The following is a 16,753-nucleotide window of genomic DNA, read 5'->3' as shown; positions in this document are numbered from 1 at the left end:
GTCTCCTCACTGAGATCACCAAACTTTCATCTAGCTGTGACTATTTTATATTAAAAATTCCAGGTGTTAAAGTGGAACTTTCATCTCTGAAAGTGCTTCTGCACATCAGGCACTGATCTTCTCATTATTCTTTCAGCATTTCTACAAAGTAAAACTGAGCCACTCTACCACCCAAAGGATAATAACGTGGCTGTCTGTAAAATGTACATTAAGATCTGTGACAGCAGTGGAGCCTGAGTTAACAGTGAAGTAGTGAGCCGCTGCAAAGATGAAACTTTAATACAGGACAGCCATTCACCTGGGACCAGTAGCATCAATATCACCTGGGAACATGGCTTCACTCAAGATATGAAGCAGGAATTTTCATACAAATATTGAAGGTTTTTATTCAACACACATATTCTGAGTGTCCATAAACTGAAGTTACAAAGACAGAAAAGATAGCGCCTACATGCATAGACAACTCATTTCTACTGGTTATATATTCACCTGGAAGAGAATACAGGTGGTCTCTCAAGCTGGGATTTTTCTGGTGGACTAAGAATATTCATTTTGCATTAGTTAGGTTAAAAATGGAGTTAGGGTCAAATGATCCATCATTTTTGACTAATCATCAGAGCCAAGTCCTGAATTTAAAAAACATGACTTTTAATTTATGTTCAGTCCTAAGTAAATTTGGATGAAGGAAGCAGAGATATAGTGGCCTTGGGAAAAAAAGGATAGAGAAAAAAATTAATAGCTTTTTTTAAAAGAAGAATGACTGATGTGGTACTAAAGACAGACAAAACCATTTGCAACATTTACTCAGTTGTTTAACAAACCTCACAATGCTCCTCAAGAACAACCAAAACTAAGGCTGATAAAGGTGTTAAAGAATAAAAATTATCTAACTAATCATTCCAAGTTAGCTAAATGGTTCATTCTTGTGTAATGTCAACCTCCCTGGGATTTGTTGGGACTTAGCAGTCAGATAATTAGTGAGAAAGCAAGAAACTGTCTTTTTCCTTTGAAATTAGACTACTTATCAAAACAGTCATCAAATATACATTAACAAATACTGTTGCCTGTGTCATTCTGAAAAAGAATGATGCTAAAAAAATGTATTGTTATTGTTTTAGTCTCTAAGTCATGTCCAACTCTTCTGCGACCCCATGGACTATAGCTCTCCAGGCTCCTCTATCCATGAGATTTCCCAGGCAAGAATACTTCATTCTCCAGAGGTTCTTCCCAGCCCAGGGGACTGAACCCACATCTCCTGCATTGGCAGGAGGATTCTTTACCACAGAACCACCAGGGAATACATTTAAACAAATATTTTTCTTGATTTGTGAAATGAATTTACCAAAATTCTCTACATCAAGCAAATCAACTTACCTTCGAAGGTGGAGAAAAGCTGTGTAACACTGTTTTCGGAACTCTTGGTACTGTTCGCTCTGTGTGCCTCCCATTCCTTCCACCATTTCTTTATTCAGCTTCATAGGAGGAGGAAGAGGCTTTGGATCTCGACCCAAAATATATCCAAAGTCTATGTGGAAGAGTTTGCCTGGATGTTGATAAGAAACTCATTTGTTTCCAGAATCTTATATGTATTTCACAATTGGTAAAGCAGTGTCTCTTCATAAAGAATACTAGTTCAAGATGAAGTCCATTAAATTGTTTGATACTGTAACTTCAGACTTAGGAGTAGCCTTCAGAGCATATTTTAGCTCCTTGAAGCTCACATTCCTTCAGATAAAACTATACTTAAAATCCCAGGGTAATATTTTAAAATTAAAAATCTTACTTTTAGATCTCCAGAATCAAAAATGGCTAAAGCTTAGACAACTGTCAAAAGTATTAGTAGAAATTAGTATACTGTAGCAAATTTCTTATGCCAAAGGAGGATCATTTCTTTAAGTATTCTTGAGATAAATGCTTCTCTTTAACTTATCACTATTCTCCCGACCTTCAAAAACATCTCCCAAATTTCAAATTATATTGTTAGCTTTATTTAAACCATTTACAATTAACTGGGTCACTTACTAGCTGCAGACTAGGAAACCAAGCATAGTATTCATCTCTGCCAAGGGCTGAACACACTATAGTGCCCATGAAGAGAAACCCTTGAGCAGTCATCTAAACTCATAGGTCAGATATTTAAGAATGCCACTGATGATTCACTTTGGATAATGATTCACCACTGAATTCATAAACCATCTTTAATTTACAAGTAGGTCTAATTAGGCACATTAAAAAACTAAAAGTAACCCCTCGGATTCTACAATCTAAGTACCACTAAGGCAGGAATTTAGGCCTGTTTTCCCAACCTCAGAATAGTTTCTAGCATATAGTAAGCACTCAATGTTGAATGAAGACACTGATTCATTTAAAAAGCCAACGAAAAACTTCCCTAGTGCAACGTGCCCACTTTTATTTATCCTATAATGCATTCTGACCTGTTTTATGTGAAAACCTTTCTTCCATCATGCATTTGGAAAGGTTAGATTTCTTTCCTTCAATGGCACAAGCCAAAAACTCTCCTTGAGATGCATGTATTGAATTTTCACACACTTCAGCCATCTCGAAAAGTATTTTAGATAGTGATTCTATCCAGCTAAAATGTTAAGCTTACCCTTCTGTCTATGCCTTTCTCTGAGCATTGTCACTGTTATCTGTGAACTTTATACACTGTCATTAGATCACTGTTGGAAACAAAGATGGGCACAGAACTGACTCCAGTTGTGGTAACAAACTCTCAGGAAACAGTGATCCCCTGGCAGGCCTCCGAGTCAGGAGTATAAAGACCCTTTAGTAAAACACTTCATATTGCCCTTGATCATGTACGTGACCCTGATAAAGTTGCTTACGTAACCTTTCTAAGCCTTACCTTCTAGCCTACAAAACAGGTTAATACTGATAATTATCTCCTGGCAGAATGAAAAGAGATAATATAGCTAATACTTAACACAGTACTCAGTACACAGTCATCACTCTAAACTTTAAATACTGAATTCTGTTCAAAAATAAATATCAATATGTTAATTAAATATTAAAGAGATAAGCAATCTTATTTTCTGCAATACTTTCAGGCATCTTTCTTACAAAGAAAAGCTAAATAATAAATTAAACTAAAATATAACATTATTCTAGTTTATCAGTTTAATAGTAAATACTACTACTAATAAACAAATAATAGTTTAAAAATACCTTAAACTAAACAATACATTAAACTCTGAAAGTGAGAAAGAACTTCAAAACTGCCAACAAAAGGTAATAAAAAAGTTCAAATTTTAGGCATATTAAATTTAAGTGAAATTCAAGATACATACTAGCACTATTTTCCCACAACAGTAAAGAAAACTATATTGCATATTATTTGGAATTGACAGAACCTATACTAAATATGGGACATGGAATTCATATACAAAGAGAAACAACAGCTTAAAAATGAATGCTCATAGTGACAACTAACCAGAGATTTAAACATTATCATACCATGGCTATAGAAAAAGTAGTAACTGAGCAGGAAGAAGAAATTATCTTCTATTTTCCTAGGTTCTCTGGCTGGTCTAAGACTTGTATTGATATGAGACATATTAAGAGGAGAAAACCAAACCAAAGGGGCTTCCCAAGTGGCGCAATGTAAAGAATTTGCCTGCCAATGCAGGAGACACAAGAGATGTGGGTTCAATCCCTGGGTTAGGAAGTATTTTGTCCTGGGGTACAAAATACTGCTGCAGTATCCTTGCTTGGAAAATATCGTGGAGAGAGGAGCCTGGTGGGCTATAGTTCATGGAGTCACAAAGAGTCAGACATCACTGAGCACATGTGCACACACACATACACATGTACATACATGAAAGAGATCCAGAAAAACCAAGTAACTCCCCAAAATGGATGAAACCTTTACCATAAATACCATCTTCAGCTAAAGACCAAGGAGGGTGTTGGGGAAGGGTTGACACTTCAGATGTGAGGAAGGCATGGAAATGGAAAAGCAAATGTTAGGAAAACAAATGTTTGGTAGGCCTTGCAGAGACATGGAGAAGGCAATGGCAACCCACTCCGGTACTCTTGCCTGGAAAATCCCATGGATGGAGGAGCCCGGTGGGCTGCAGTCTATAGGGTCGCTAAGAGTCAGACACGACTGAGCGACTTCACTTTCACTCTTCACTTTCATGCATTGGAGAAGGACATGGCATCCCACTCCAGTATTCTTGCTTGGAGAATCCCAGGGACGGGGAAGCCTGGTGGGCTGCCATCTATGGGGTCACACAGAGTCGGACACGACTGAAGTGACTTAGCAGCAGCAGCAGCAGCAGAGACAACAGGACACAGAGTGGACTCTAAATCTCCGAGAGTTTCACCTATCACACCTAACTGTATTTTTTGCAGATATTTCTGCTGAATGGTCTATCCTTGGCATAGGTACTGTATCTAAACTTTTCAGGGAGTTAGGGGTAAGGTCAAATGTGCTTCCAGGGGCTTGAATAGACTGTTTTAAGCTTGAAATGCCAGAAACATTTTGGGGTGGCAAATCTGGTTTCCTTGTGCTATCATTAATGTAACTATTGCACTGGAAATCAGTTTTTCCATTTATCAAAATTATCTCATTACTTTTTTTTTTTTAAGATATACCAGGCTTAAAATATTATGTTAAAATCAGAGGGCTGGTTAAAGTCTTACAGGGGAGGCACAACTTTCCACTCTAAAATACCTTTTTGGCATAAAGATTATTTTTGAGCTGAAAACAATCAAATCTCAAAAGGAAGAAACTTTGACCTTCCCCAAAGCTGCCTAAAAAAATGTTAGTTAGAGGATCTGTTCCAGGAAGGGACCTATTCACCATAGATTAATCACAGTATGAATTATGTGCCTAGACAGGGAGGTACCTGGTGAAGTTTGCTTGTTAAAAATTCTTCTTTATGTCCCATTCATTGTCTCTGTGTGGCATCAGCAAATATTTATTTACCAAACATTTGCTTTTCTACCTGCATGTCAATTGTTTTCCTCCCCTTTGAGATCTCAAACCACTATCTCCAACATCCTCTTTTGTCTTTAGCTGAGGATGGAATTTAGGGTGAAGACTTCAGTCATTTTGATGAGTTATTCACATTTTTTCTGGATCTCTCCCATATATACATTAGTAAACTTTAGTTTTTCTTCTGTAACTCTGTCAATAATCCCATGTTATTTTAGTTCTTAAACCAACCAGAAGAAACTAGGAGGGCAGAGAAAAATTTCTTCCTTCCCAAGAGTCTCATAAGAATTTTTTAAATGAGTGTTCCTACTATAGTAAATGAAAAATGGTGAAGGTGAGATGAGAAGGAATTCTAACTAGAAATAGATAGCAAGCTAGCAAGAAGCCTGTAGACAACCAAAAGTGGTTTTGTCTCCCCACCCCAAAAACCAAAGGCAGTTACAGGTTAGCAAAATGTTTTCTATTAGTCACACTGGTCTGTCTAAATCAGCATGCATTTGGTGAGCTCCTACCTTAGCTATTTCTATCAAAACGCTTTAGGCTGAGGTGTATACTGAAGTTATTTGTTCACTCAGCCTTCTCAACAACACTAAACTTTTAATGAACCATTAAGAGTCTTACAATCAAGAACCTTGTTTCATTCATTTTTACTATAATCCTGAAACCCAGGTAATATCTAGCACACAGGGGCATACAATGTGGCTATTTTGCATTTATTTAACCAGTGACATCTTAATTTCACATTTAGAGCTTAGACAACTTTTAAAAAAAGGTATTGATAGAAACATTTCTTCTTCAAGAAACCCACGAGTCCTTATAAAAGTTGTCATATCTTGTGTCTTCTTTTCTGTGAGGATCTATATTGGACTTAAGGAAGGCAGAGTCTAAATCACCTGGCTGATACCTTATGACTTAATACCATCCTGTGATTTCAGTGTTTTTGACTGAGTTGGTATCAAACAGCAAGACTACTTTAATTGTTGCAGGCTAATACAACAGAGGGAGAGTACCTTGAAAACTATATTACAGCATCCTGAGTAAATGGAGGTTATGAAGCAGTTCTGACAAAATATGATTCTCTGGAGGAGGGAATGGCAAACTGCCCCCGTATACTTGCCATGAGAAACTCACGAACTGTATAAAAGGCCAAAAAAAAAAAAAAAAAAAAAAAAAAAAATGACACCACAAGATGAGTCTCCCAGGTCAGAAGGTGAGCAGAGGAGAATTACCAATAGTTCTGGAAGGAATGAAGTTGCTGGACCAAAGCAGATATGACACTCAGCTGTGGATGTGTCTGGTGATGAAAGTAAAACCTAATGCTGCAAAGAAGAGTATTGTACAGGAATCAGAAATAGTCCATGAATCAAGGGAAACTGGACATGGTCAAGCAGTGATGGTAAGAATAAACACTAATATTGTAGGAATCAGCAAACTAAAATGGATGGGAATGGGGGAGTTTAATTCAGATGACCATATCTACTACTGTGGGCAAGAATCCCATAGAAGAAAGAGTAGCCCTCTTAGTCAACGAAAAAGTCTGAAATGCAGCACCTGGGTACAGCCTCAAAAATGACAGAATGATCTCTGTTCGTTTCCGAGGCAAGCCATTTGACATCACAGTAATCCATGTCTATGCTTCTACTACTGATGCCGAAGCAGCTGAAGCTGATCAGTTCTATCAAGACTCTGAAGACCTGCTAGAACTAACACCTAAAAAAGATGTTCTATTCATCATTGAGGATTTGAATGCAAACGCAGGAAGTCAAGAGATACCTGGAGTAACAGGCAAGTTTGGCCTTGGAACACAAAATGAAGCAGAGCAAAGGATAACTGAATTCTGGCAAGACAATGCACTAGTCATAGCAAATACCCTTTTCAACAACACAAGAGATGACTTTACACATGAACATCACCACATGGTCAATACTGAAATCAAATTGATTACGTTCTTTGTAGCTGAAAATGATGAAGCTGTATACAGTCAGCAAAAACAAGACCTGGAGATGACTGTGGCTCAGATCATCAGCTTCTCATAGCAAAATCAGGCTCAAGCTAAAGAAAACTGGGAAAAACACTGGGCTAGCCAGGTATGACTCAAATCAAATCCCATATGAATTTGCAGTAGAGGTAACAGATAGATTCAAGGGACTAGATCTAGTTAATAGTGTGCCTGAAAAACTATGGACAGAGGTCTGTAATACTGTACAGGAGGTGGCAAACAAAACCATTCCAAAGAAAAAGAAAAGCAAGAAGGTACAGTCGTTATCTGAGGAGGCTTTACAAACAGCAGAAGAATGAAGAGAAGGGAAAAGCAAGGGAGAGAGGGAAAGGTATATCCAGTCAAATACAGCTATTTCAATCTAGCTATTCAGAGACAAGAAGGCCTTCTTTAATGAACAGTGCTTAATAACAGAAGAAAAAAACTGAAAGGTGAAAGACTAGAGATCTCTTCAGGAAAACTGGGAACATCAAAGGAGCATTCCACCCAAAGATGGGAACAATAAATGATAAAAATGGCAGAGACCTAACAGAGGCTGAAGAGATCAAGAGATGGAAAGAATACACAAAAGAACTGTATAAAAAATATCTTAAAGAACTGGATTACTACAATGGTGTGGTTAGTCACCCAGAGCCAGACATTCTGGAATGTGAAGTTAAGTGGGCCTTAAGAAGTACTGCTGTTTATAAAGCTAGTGAATGTGATGAAATTCCAGCAGAGCTATCTAAATCCTTAAAGGATGATGCCATCAAGGTTCTGCATTCATTATGTCAGCAAATCTGGAAAAGACAACAGGAAAAGGTCAATTCTCATCCCAGTTCCCAAGAAGAATGTGCTTGCCATGGGACAACTGCACTCATCTCCCATGCTAGTAAGGTCATGCTTAAAATCTTGCATGCTAGGCTTTAGCATTAGGCAAACCAAGAACTTCCAGATGTCCAAGCTAGGTTTGGAAAAGGAAGAGGAACTAGAGATCAAATTGCCAACATTTGCTGGATTATAGAGAAGGCAAGGGAATTTCAGAAAAACATCCATCTCTGTTTCATTGACTAAGCTAAAGCCTTTTACTGTGTGGATCATGACAAACTGTGGGAAGCTCTAAGAGAGATGGGAATACCAGACCATCCTACCTGTCTCCTGAGAAACCTGTACGCGGGTCAAGAAGGAACAGTTAGAACCCTGTATCGAACACCTGATTGTTTCAAGATCAAGAAAGGAGTAGGACAGGGCTGTCTGCTGTCACTCTGTTTGTTTAAACTATATGCTGAGCACATCATGAGAAATGCTGGGCTGGATGAGTTACAAGCTGGGATCAAGACAGTCGGGAGAAACATCAACAACCTCAGATACTCAGATACGCAGATGATATCACTCTAATGGCAGAAAGCAAAGAACTAAAGAGTCTCTTGATGAGGGTGAGAAGCAGAGCAAAACAGCCTCTTAAGATTAAATATTAAAAAAACTAAGATCATGGCATCCAGTCCTGTAACTTCATAGCAAATAGAAGGGAAAAAGGTGGAAGTAGTGACAGATTTCCTTTTCTTGGGCTCCAAAATCACTGCAGATGGTGACTGCAGCCATGAAATTAGAAGACGATTGCTTCTTGGCAGGAAAGCGATGACAAATCTAGACATATGTTGAAAAGCAAAGAGATTACTCTGCTGACAAAGGTCCATATACTCAAGGCTACAGTCTTGCCACTGGTCATGTACAGTTGTAAGAGCTGGACCATAAACAAGGCAGAACGCCAAACAATTGATGCGTTCATTCTGTGGTGTTGGAGAAGACTCCTGAAAGTCCCTTGAACAGCAAGAAGATCAAACTAGTCAATCTTAAGGGATATCAACCCTGAATATTTACTAGAAAGACTGATGCTGAAGCCCCAGTATTTTGGCCATCCGATGAGAATGATTACTCACTGGAAAAGTCCCTGACACTGGGAAAGACTGTGGGCAGAAGAAGAAGAGGGCATCAGAGGATGAGATGGCTGGGTGGCATCACCAATGCAATTTGAACATGAACTTGGGCAAACTCCAGGAGACGATGAGGGACAGGGAGGCCTGGCATGCTGCAGTCCATGGGGTTGCAAAGAGCTAGACATGACTGGGCGACTGAACAACAACAACATGAAGTAGTTCAAGTAAAGTACTATAAGAATACGTGCATGGGATAGGACATTAACAGCATTCTAAACTGGAACTCACACTATATTATCGGTATCTTCACACTAGCAAGTGATAATTTAGTTTCAATATTCCTGTCTGTCACATTAATACTGCTGGATTACATTTTGCTAGTTTGTAACATTCGGAGAAGGCAATGGCACCCCACTCCAGTACTGTTGCCTGGAAAATCCCATGGATGGAGGAGCCTGGTAGCCTGTAGTCCATGGGGTCGCTAAGAATCGGACACGACTGAGCCACTTCACTTTCACTTTTCACTTTCATGCATTGGAGAAGGAAATGGCAACCCACTCCAGTGTTCTTGCCTGGAGAATCCCAGGGACGGGGGAGCCTGGTGGGCTGCCATCTATGGGGTCGCACAGAGTCGGACACGACTGAATTGACTTAGCAGCAGCAGCAGCAGCAGCAACAGTTTGTAACATTATTTAACCTATAAATCTGTTTTTATTTTATAGTTATGTATTAATATGAGTAGATGCATAATAAGTTAATATCAGACTTTATGTTGTACATATTTAAGATTATAAACTGTAACATGTCAACACAGGGGGTTTCATTTTTTAAAAATAGTTTTATGTATTACTTATGATTGAAAAACACCTTTTCAGAATTTCAAAATGGGCTTCAGGGGGTTTCTAAACACAATGAACTTAATACTTTCAGAAGTTCATAGACCAACAATTTCCCAAGGGAAGTCCATGATTCCAAAAAGATGAGAAATTGGTTTGGAAATAAATAATTTGAAAAGTTGATACTCACTGGGAATATAACATCTCCTAATCTCTTAATGTTCAAGGGAGTACAGTATCATTGGTTTTCCAATGATTTGGTGAAAAGTTTATGATCAAAATTTCTGTTAAAGGTTTCACTGCTTTCAACTAAACATGTATCCTCTGTTCAACTAAGCTAAGATCTTCATTTTCTGCTTTACTCTTATCCTGGAATTACCATTTATTATATAGTTTGTTAGACAAATCCCATTCTACCCTTCACAAGGTAAAGAATTGAGAAGCTTATAATATCATAGGTACAGATAATCCTTTCTTAGTTTTATTTAATCATTTAAATAATGTCTTGTTATCGATATAATTCTGACTGAAACCCACCACTTGAGTAGAGAGTCTATCTTAAGAACCTCTGATTCAAAACTGCTTCCCTTAATAAATCATGTATCGAATGGTATCAACCATCACATGGAGTTTATTTAATGGGCTCAATGCTTTTAATAGGAAACTTAGTCCCACTTTTCTTCATTTCATAACAGGGGTTACTGGAATTCCAATGTCAGCTTGCATCACTGCCTGCAAATGAAGGGTATATTTCTATCCTTCTTGTAAGAAAATTCTCAAAGAAGATTAATAATGATAAGGCATAAAAGATTCAATATCTAACGATGAAGCTATTACTATACATTGCAAGTTCAAAGAGGAATGTATTTTGAAAAGAGGCTATCAATGTTTTAAGAAAATTCATCTTCATACAAAAAAGAATGGCTTCTTAAAGTTAATATCTGTAAATTAAAATTTCAGGAGATTTTAAAATGTACTTCATGATATTTAAGAAAATATTTAAAAAATTCAGGGAGTGTGTCTTATTCAAATCTATGATGTTAAAGAGTCAAGGGACAAGTATATATAAAACAAACTTAATGTTCACTGTAACTACCTTATTTTGTCCCTGACTGGAAGTATAAAGAGAAACAGATCAGATCAGTTGCTCAGTCGTGTCCGACTCTTTGTGACCCCATGAATCGCAACATGCCAGGCCTCCCTGTCCAGCACCAACTCCTGGAGTTCATTGAGACTTACATCCATCGAGTCAGTGATACCATCCAGCTATCTCATCCTCTGTCATCCCCTTCTCCTCCTGCCCCCAATCCCTCCCAGCATCAGAGTCTTTTCCAATGAGTCAACTCTTCACATGAGGTGGCCAAAGTACTGGAGTTTCAGCTTTAGCATCATTCCTTCCAAAGAAATCCCAGGGCTGATCTCCTTCAGAATGGACCGGTTGGATCTCCTTGCAGTCCAAGGGACTCTCAAGAGTCTTCTCCAACACCACAGTTCAAAAGCATCAATTCTTTGGTGCTCAGCCTTCTTCACAGTCCAACTCTCACACCCATATATGACCACAGGAAAAACCATAGCCTTGACTAGACGGACCTTTGTTGGCAAAGTAATGTCTCTGCTTTTGAATATACTATCTAGGTTGGTCATAACTTTCCTTCCAAGGAGTAAGCGTCTTTTAATTTCATGGCTGCAGTCACCACCTGCAGTGATTTTGGAGCCCAAAAAAATAAAGTCTGACACTGTTTCCACTGTTTCCCCATCTATTTCCCATGAAGTGATGGGACCGGATGCCATGATCTTAGTTTTCTGAATGTTGAGCTTTAAGCCAACTTTTTCACTCTCCACTTTCACTTTCATCAAGAGGCTTTTTAGTTCCTCTTCACTTTCTGCCATAAGGGTGGTGTCATCTGCATATCTGAGGTTATTGATATTTCTCCCGGCAATCTTGATTCCAGCTTGTGCTTCTTCCAGTCCAGCTTTTCTCATGACATACTCTGCATATAAATTAAATAAGCAGGGTGACAATATACAGCCTTGACAGATTCCTTTTTCTATTTGGAACCAGTCTGTTGTTCCATGTCCAGTTCTAACTGTTGCTTCCTGACCTGCATACAAATTTCTCAAGAGGCAGATCAGGTGGTCTGGTATTCCCATCTTTTCAGAATTTTCCACAGTTTATTGTGATCCACACAGTCAAAGGCTTTGGCATAGTCAATAAAGCAGAAATAGATGCTTTTCTGGAACTCTCTTGCTTCTTCCATGATCTAGCGGATGTCAGCAATTTGATCTCTGGTTCCTCTGCCTTTTCTAACACCAGCTTGAACATCAGCAAGTTCACGGTTCACGTATTGCTGAAGCCTGGCTTGGAGAATTTTGAGCATTACTTTACTAGTGTGTGAGATGAGTGCAATTGTGCGGTAATTTGAGCATTCTTTGGCATTGCCTTTCTTTGGGATTGGAATGAAAACTGACCTTTTCCAGTCCTGTGGCCACTGCTGAGTTTTCCATATTTGCTGGCATATTGAGTGCAGAACTTTCAGAGCATCATCTTTCAGGATTTGGAATAGCTCAACTGGAATTTCATCACCTCCACTAGCTTTGTTCGTAGTGATGCTTTCTAAGGCCCACTTGACTTCACATTCCAGGATGTCTGGCTCTAGGTCAGTGATCACACCATCGTGATTATCTGGGTCGTGAAGATCTTTTTTGTACAGTTCTTCTGCGTATTCTTGCCATCTCTTCTTAATATCTTCTGCTTCTGTTAGGTCCATACCATTTCTGTCCTTTATCGAGCCCATCTTTGCATGAAATGTTCCTTTGGTATCTCTGATTTTCTTGAAGAGATCCCTAGTCTTTCCCATTCTGTTGTTTTCCTCTATTTCTTTGCATTGATCGCTGAAGAAGGCTTTCTTATCTCTTCTTGCTAATAAGAGGTGTTAATTAAATTTTCCTGTTATTTGCATTTCTAATTCTTTGTGACCACATGGATTGAGGCCCACCAGGCTTCTCTGTCCATGGAAATCTCCAGGCAAGAATGCTGGAGTAGATTGCCATTTCCTTCTCCAGGGGATCTTCCTGACATAGGGATCAAACCTGGGTCTACTGCACTGCAGGCAGATTCTTTACCATGTGAGCCACCAGGGAAGTCTATTTGCATTAGTGCCATGGAAGTATTTTTAAAATTGTAGGTGAAGACAATTTTTTGGATTAAAGAGAATATATACTGCTGAAATTAATAGTATACAGAGTAGAGTTATTCTTAATTTTCCTTTTGAATATTTAATAATTAACTGGAACCAATCTCAAAACTGTACTTATTGTTTTTTTATACCTCTACTTATTCTTTCTACTTGAATCTCTTATGTTCTTTGTAACACCCCACTTCATCAATGGACAGATCATCCAAACAGAAAATCAGTAAGTTTAGAGCCTTAAATGAAACACTAGACCAGACCTATTTAATTGATATTTAAAGAGCATTCCATCCAACAGCATAATATACATTCTTTTCAAGTGCACATGGAACATTGTCCAGGATTGACCACGGTCTGGGCAACAAGGTGAGCCTTGGTAAAATTAAGAAAACTGAAATCTTAACAACTTTTCCAATCACAATGCTATGAGATTAGAAATAAACTATAAGAAAAATAGTGAAGAAATCAAAGAGGAAAGCAAATACCTAGAGACAAATGAAAATGAAAAGCACATCAATTCAAAACCTATAGAATACAACAAAAGCAATTCTAAGGGGGATGTTTACAATGATACAATCATCCCTCAGGAAACAGGAAATATCTCAAATAAATAACCTAACCTTACACCTAAAGCAACCAGAGAAAGAATAATAAACATAATCAAAGTTAGCAGAAGGAAAGAAATCATAAAGATCAGAGTAGAAGTAAATGAAACAGAGACCAAAAATAAAAAAATTCAAAGATCAATGAAACTAAAATCTGGTTCTTTGAAAAGATAAACAAAATTGATAAACCTTTAGCCAAAGGATCATAAGAGACTCTTAGAAGAAACTGTAAGAGCAACAAGTATGCAACAACATGTATGCCAAGTGGACAACCTGGGAAAAATGGACACATTTTTAGAAAGGTACATTCTCCCAAGACTGAACCAGGAAGAAACAGAAAATATGAAGAGACCAATCACTGCACTGAAATTGAAACTGTGATTTAAAAACTCCCAACAAACAAAAGTCCAGGACCTGATGACTTCACAGGCAAATTCCAAGAAGAGCTAACAATAATCCTCCTGAAACTGTTCCAAAAAATTGCAGAGGAAAGAAAACTATCAAACTCATTCTGTGAGTCCATCATCACCTTGACACAAAAACCAAAGATATCACAAAAAAAGGAAAATCACAGGGCAAAATCACTGATGAACACAGGTGCATAAATCCTCAACAAACTACTAGGAATCTGAATCCAACAATACATTAAAAGAATCATACACCATGAACAGTGGGATTTAACCCAAGGAATCAAGGATTTTTCACTATCCTTAAATCAGTGCGATAAACCACATCAAAAAATTGAAGGAAAAAAAACACATGATCATTTCAAAAGATGCATGAAAAGGTTTTGACAAAACTCAGCAACTATTTATGATAAAAGTTCTCCAGAAACTGAGCATGGAGTGTACATACCTCAACATAATAAAGGCCATATAAAACAAATCTACAGCTAACATCATACTCAACAGCGAAAAGCTAAAAACATTTCCTCTAAGATCAGGACCAAGACAAGGATATCTATTCCACCACTTTTATTCAACATAATTTTGGATATCCTAGCCACAGCAATCAGAGAAGAACCAGAAATAAAAGGAATCCAAATTGGAAAAGAAAAACAGTCACTGTTTGCAGATGACGTGATATTATACACAGAAAATCCGAAAGATGCTACCAAAAGCTACTAGACCTCACCGATGAATTTGGTGAAGTTGCAGGATCAAAATTAGAGCACAGAAATATGCTGCATTTCTGTATACTAACAACAAAAGATTAGAAAGAAAGAAACAACCACATTTAGTATTGCCTCAAAAAGTAAAAAATACCTAGGAATAACCCTACCCAATGAGACAAAACACCTGTACTCTGAAAACTGTAAGATAATGATGAAAGAAACTGAAGATAACACAAACAGATGGAAAGGTATAGCATGTTCTTGGATAGAAGAATCAATATTGTCAAAATGACTATATTACACAAGGCAATCTACAGTGGCATTTTTCATAAAACTAGAAAAAAAATTTAAATTTGTATGGAGACACAAAAGACCCTGAAGAGCCAAAGCAACTTTAAGAAAGAAAAATGAAGTTGGAGGAATCAGGCTTCCTGGTTTCAGACTATACTGCAAAGCTACAGTCATCAAAATAGTATGAATCTGGAACAAAAACAGAAATGTAGATCAATGAACAGGATAGAAAGCCCAGAAATAAACCCACACATCTGTAGGCAACTTATCTTTGACAAAGGAGGAAGAATATACAATGGAGAAAAGACAGTCTCTTCAATAAATTGGAAAAACTGGACAGCTATGTGTAAAAAAAAAAAAAAAAAAAATGAAATTAGAACATTCTTTAACAACATACACAAAATGAACTCAAAATGGATTAAAAACCTAAATTGAAGACCAGACAGTATAAAGCTCATAGAAGAAAACATAGGCAAAACACTCTTTGACGTAAATCACAGTAATAGAAATCTAATTAAGCTGAAAAGCTTTTGTACAGCAAAAGAAATCAGAGAAGACAAAAAGATAACCCACAGAATGGGAGAAAACCGTTGCAAATAATGGTATCAACAATTGATTAGTCTCCAAAATTTACAAACAGCTCATGAGGCTTTAACATCTTAAAAACAACCCAATCAAAAAATGGGCCAAAGACCTAAATAGACATTTCTCCAAAGAAGACATATAGATGCCAAGAGGCATATGAAAATTTATTCAACACTGCTGTTTAATAGAGAAATAAAAATAAAAACTATAATGAGATATTGCCTCACACCAGTCAAAAGGGCCATCATCAAAATCCAGACAATAAATGCTGGAGAGGCTGTAGAGAGAAGGGAACCCCTCTACACTGTTGGTAGGAATGTAAATTGGTACAGCCACTATAGAGAACAATGTGAAGTTTTCTTAAAAAAAAAAAAAAATAGAGCTACATGTGACCCAGAAATCCCATTCCTGCACATATATCTGGAGAAAAACATGATCTGAAAGGACACATGCACCCCGATGCTCACTGCAGGACTGTTTACAATAGCCAAGACAAGGAAGCAACCTAAATGTTTATCAACAGAGGAATGGATAAAGAAGACATACAGATATATAAAAGAATAATACTCAGCCATTAAAAATGAAATAATGCTATTTGCAGCATCATGGATGGACCTAGAGATTATCATGCTGAGTGAAGTAGGTCAGACAGAGAAAGAGAAATATCGTATGATACCCTTTATAGAAACAGACTCACAGACTTAAGAGAATGAACTTATGGTTATGGGGGGAAAACTGGGGGAAGGGATAGTTGGGGAATTTGGGATGGGCAGGAACAAACTCCTGTATTTAAAATGGGTAACCAACAAGAACTTAACTGTACAGCACAAGGGACTGTGCTCAATGTTATGTGGCAGCCTGGATGAGAGGGGAGATTGGGGGAGAATGGATACATATATATATATATATATATATATATATATATGTATGTATGTATATGGCTGAGTCCCTTTGCTGTCCACCTGAAACTATCACAACAGTGTGAATTGGCTATACTCCAATATACAATAAAAAGTTTTAAAAACTTGATAAAAAAGGATTTTAAAAAGGAAGAAGAATCTTAATAATCATTTCAGATAATTACTTAGTTTTCTTTGCTACTAAGACAAATTCTCAGGCCCTATCATATGTAATTCTTTGCTACTAAAACAAATTCTCAGGCCCTATCATACCTAAGCCTGGGGACCAGCAGTGTGTATTTTAACTGGCTCTCCTGATGATTCTGATACACTCAGAAGCTTGAGGATTTCTGATCT

At 37.6% G+C, this 16,753-nt stretch overlaps 1 protein-coding gene across 4 annotated transcripts in view; it reads right to left on the bottom strand.

Moving 5' to 3' along the window:
• Positions 1-16,753, bottom strand: part of PIK3C3 (phosphatidylinositol 3-kinase catalytic subunit type 3) — a 167,027-nt gene that overhangs the window by 16,897 nt on the left and 133,377 nt on the right. For 3 of the 4 annotated variants that reach the window (XM_006056957.4, XM_044934742.2, XM_044934741.2), the window contains one exon: positions 1,375-1,543. In XM_006056957.4, coding sequence (XP_006057019.1) covers positions 1,375-1,543 — 169 coding nt within the window. Of the gene's footprint in view, positions 1-1,374; positions 1,544-7,185; positions 7,739-16,753 lie in introns of those variants that run through there. The other variant, XM_025273515.2, reaches the window with a different exon arrangement.

Source organism: Bubalus bubalis, chromosome 22 (genome assembly GCF_019923935.1).
Source record: "Bubalus bubalis isolate 160015118507 breed Murrah chromosome 22, NDDB_SH_1, whole genome shotgun sequence".
Taxonomy (NCBI): Eukaryota; Metazoa; Chordata; class Mammalia; order Artiodactyla; family Bovidae; genus Bubalus; species Bubalus bubalis.
The sequence above is the reverse complement of the archived record's forward strand: the minus strand, read 5'-3'. Positions and strand labels throughout refer to the sequence as shown.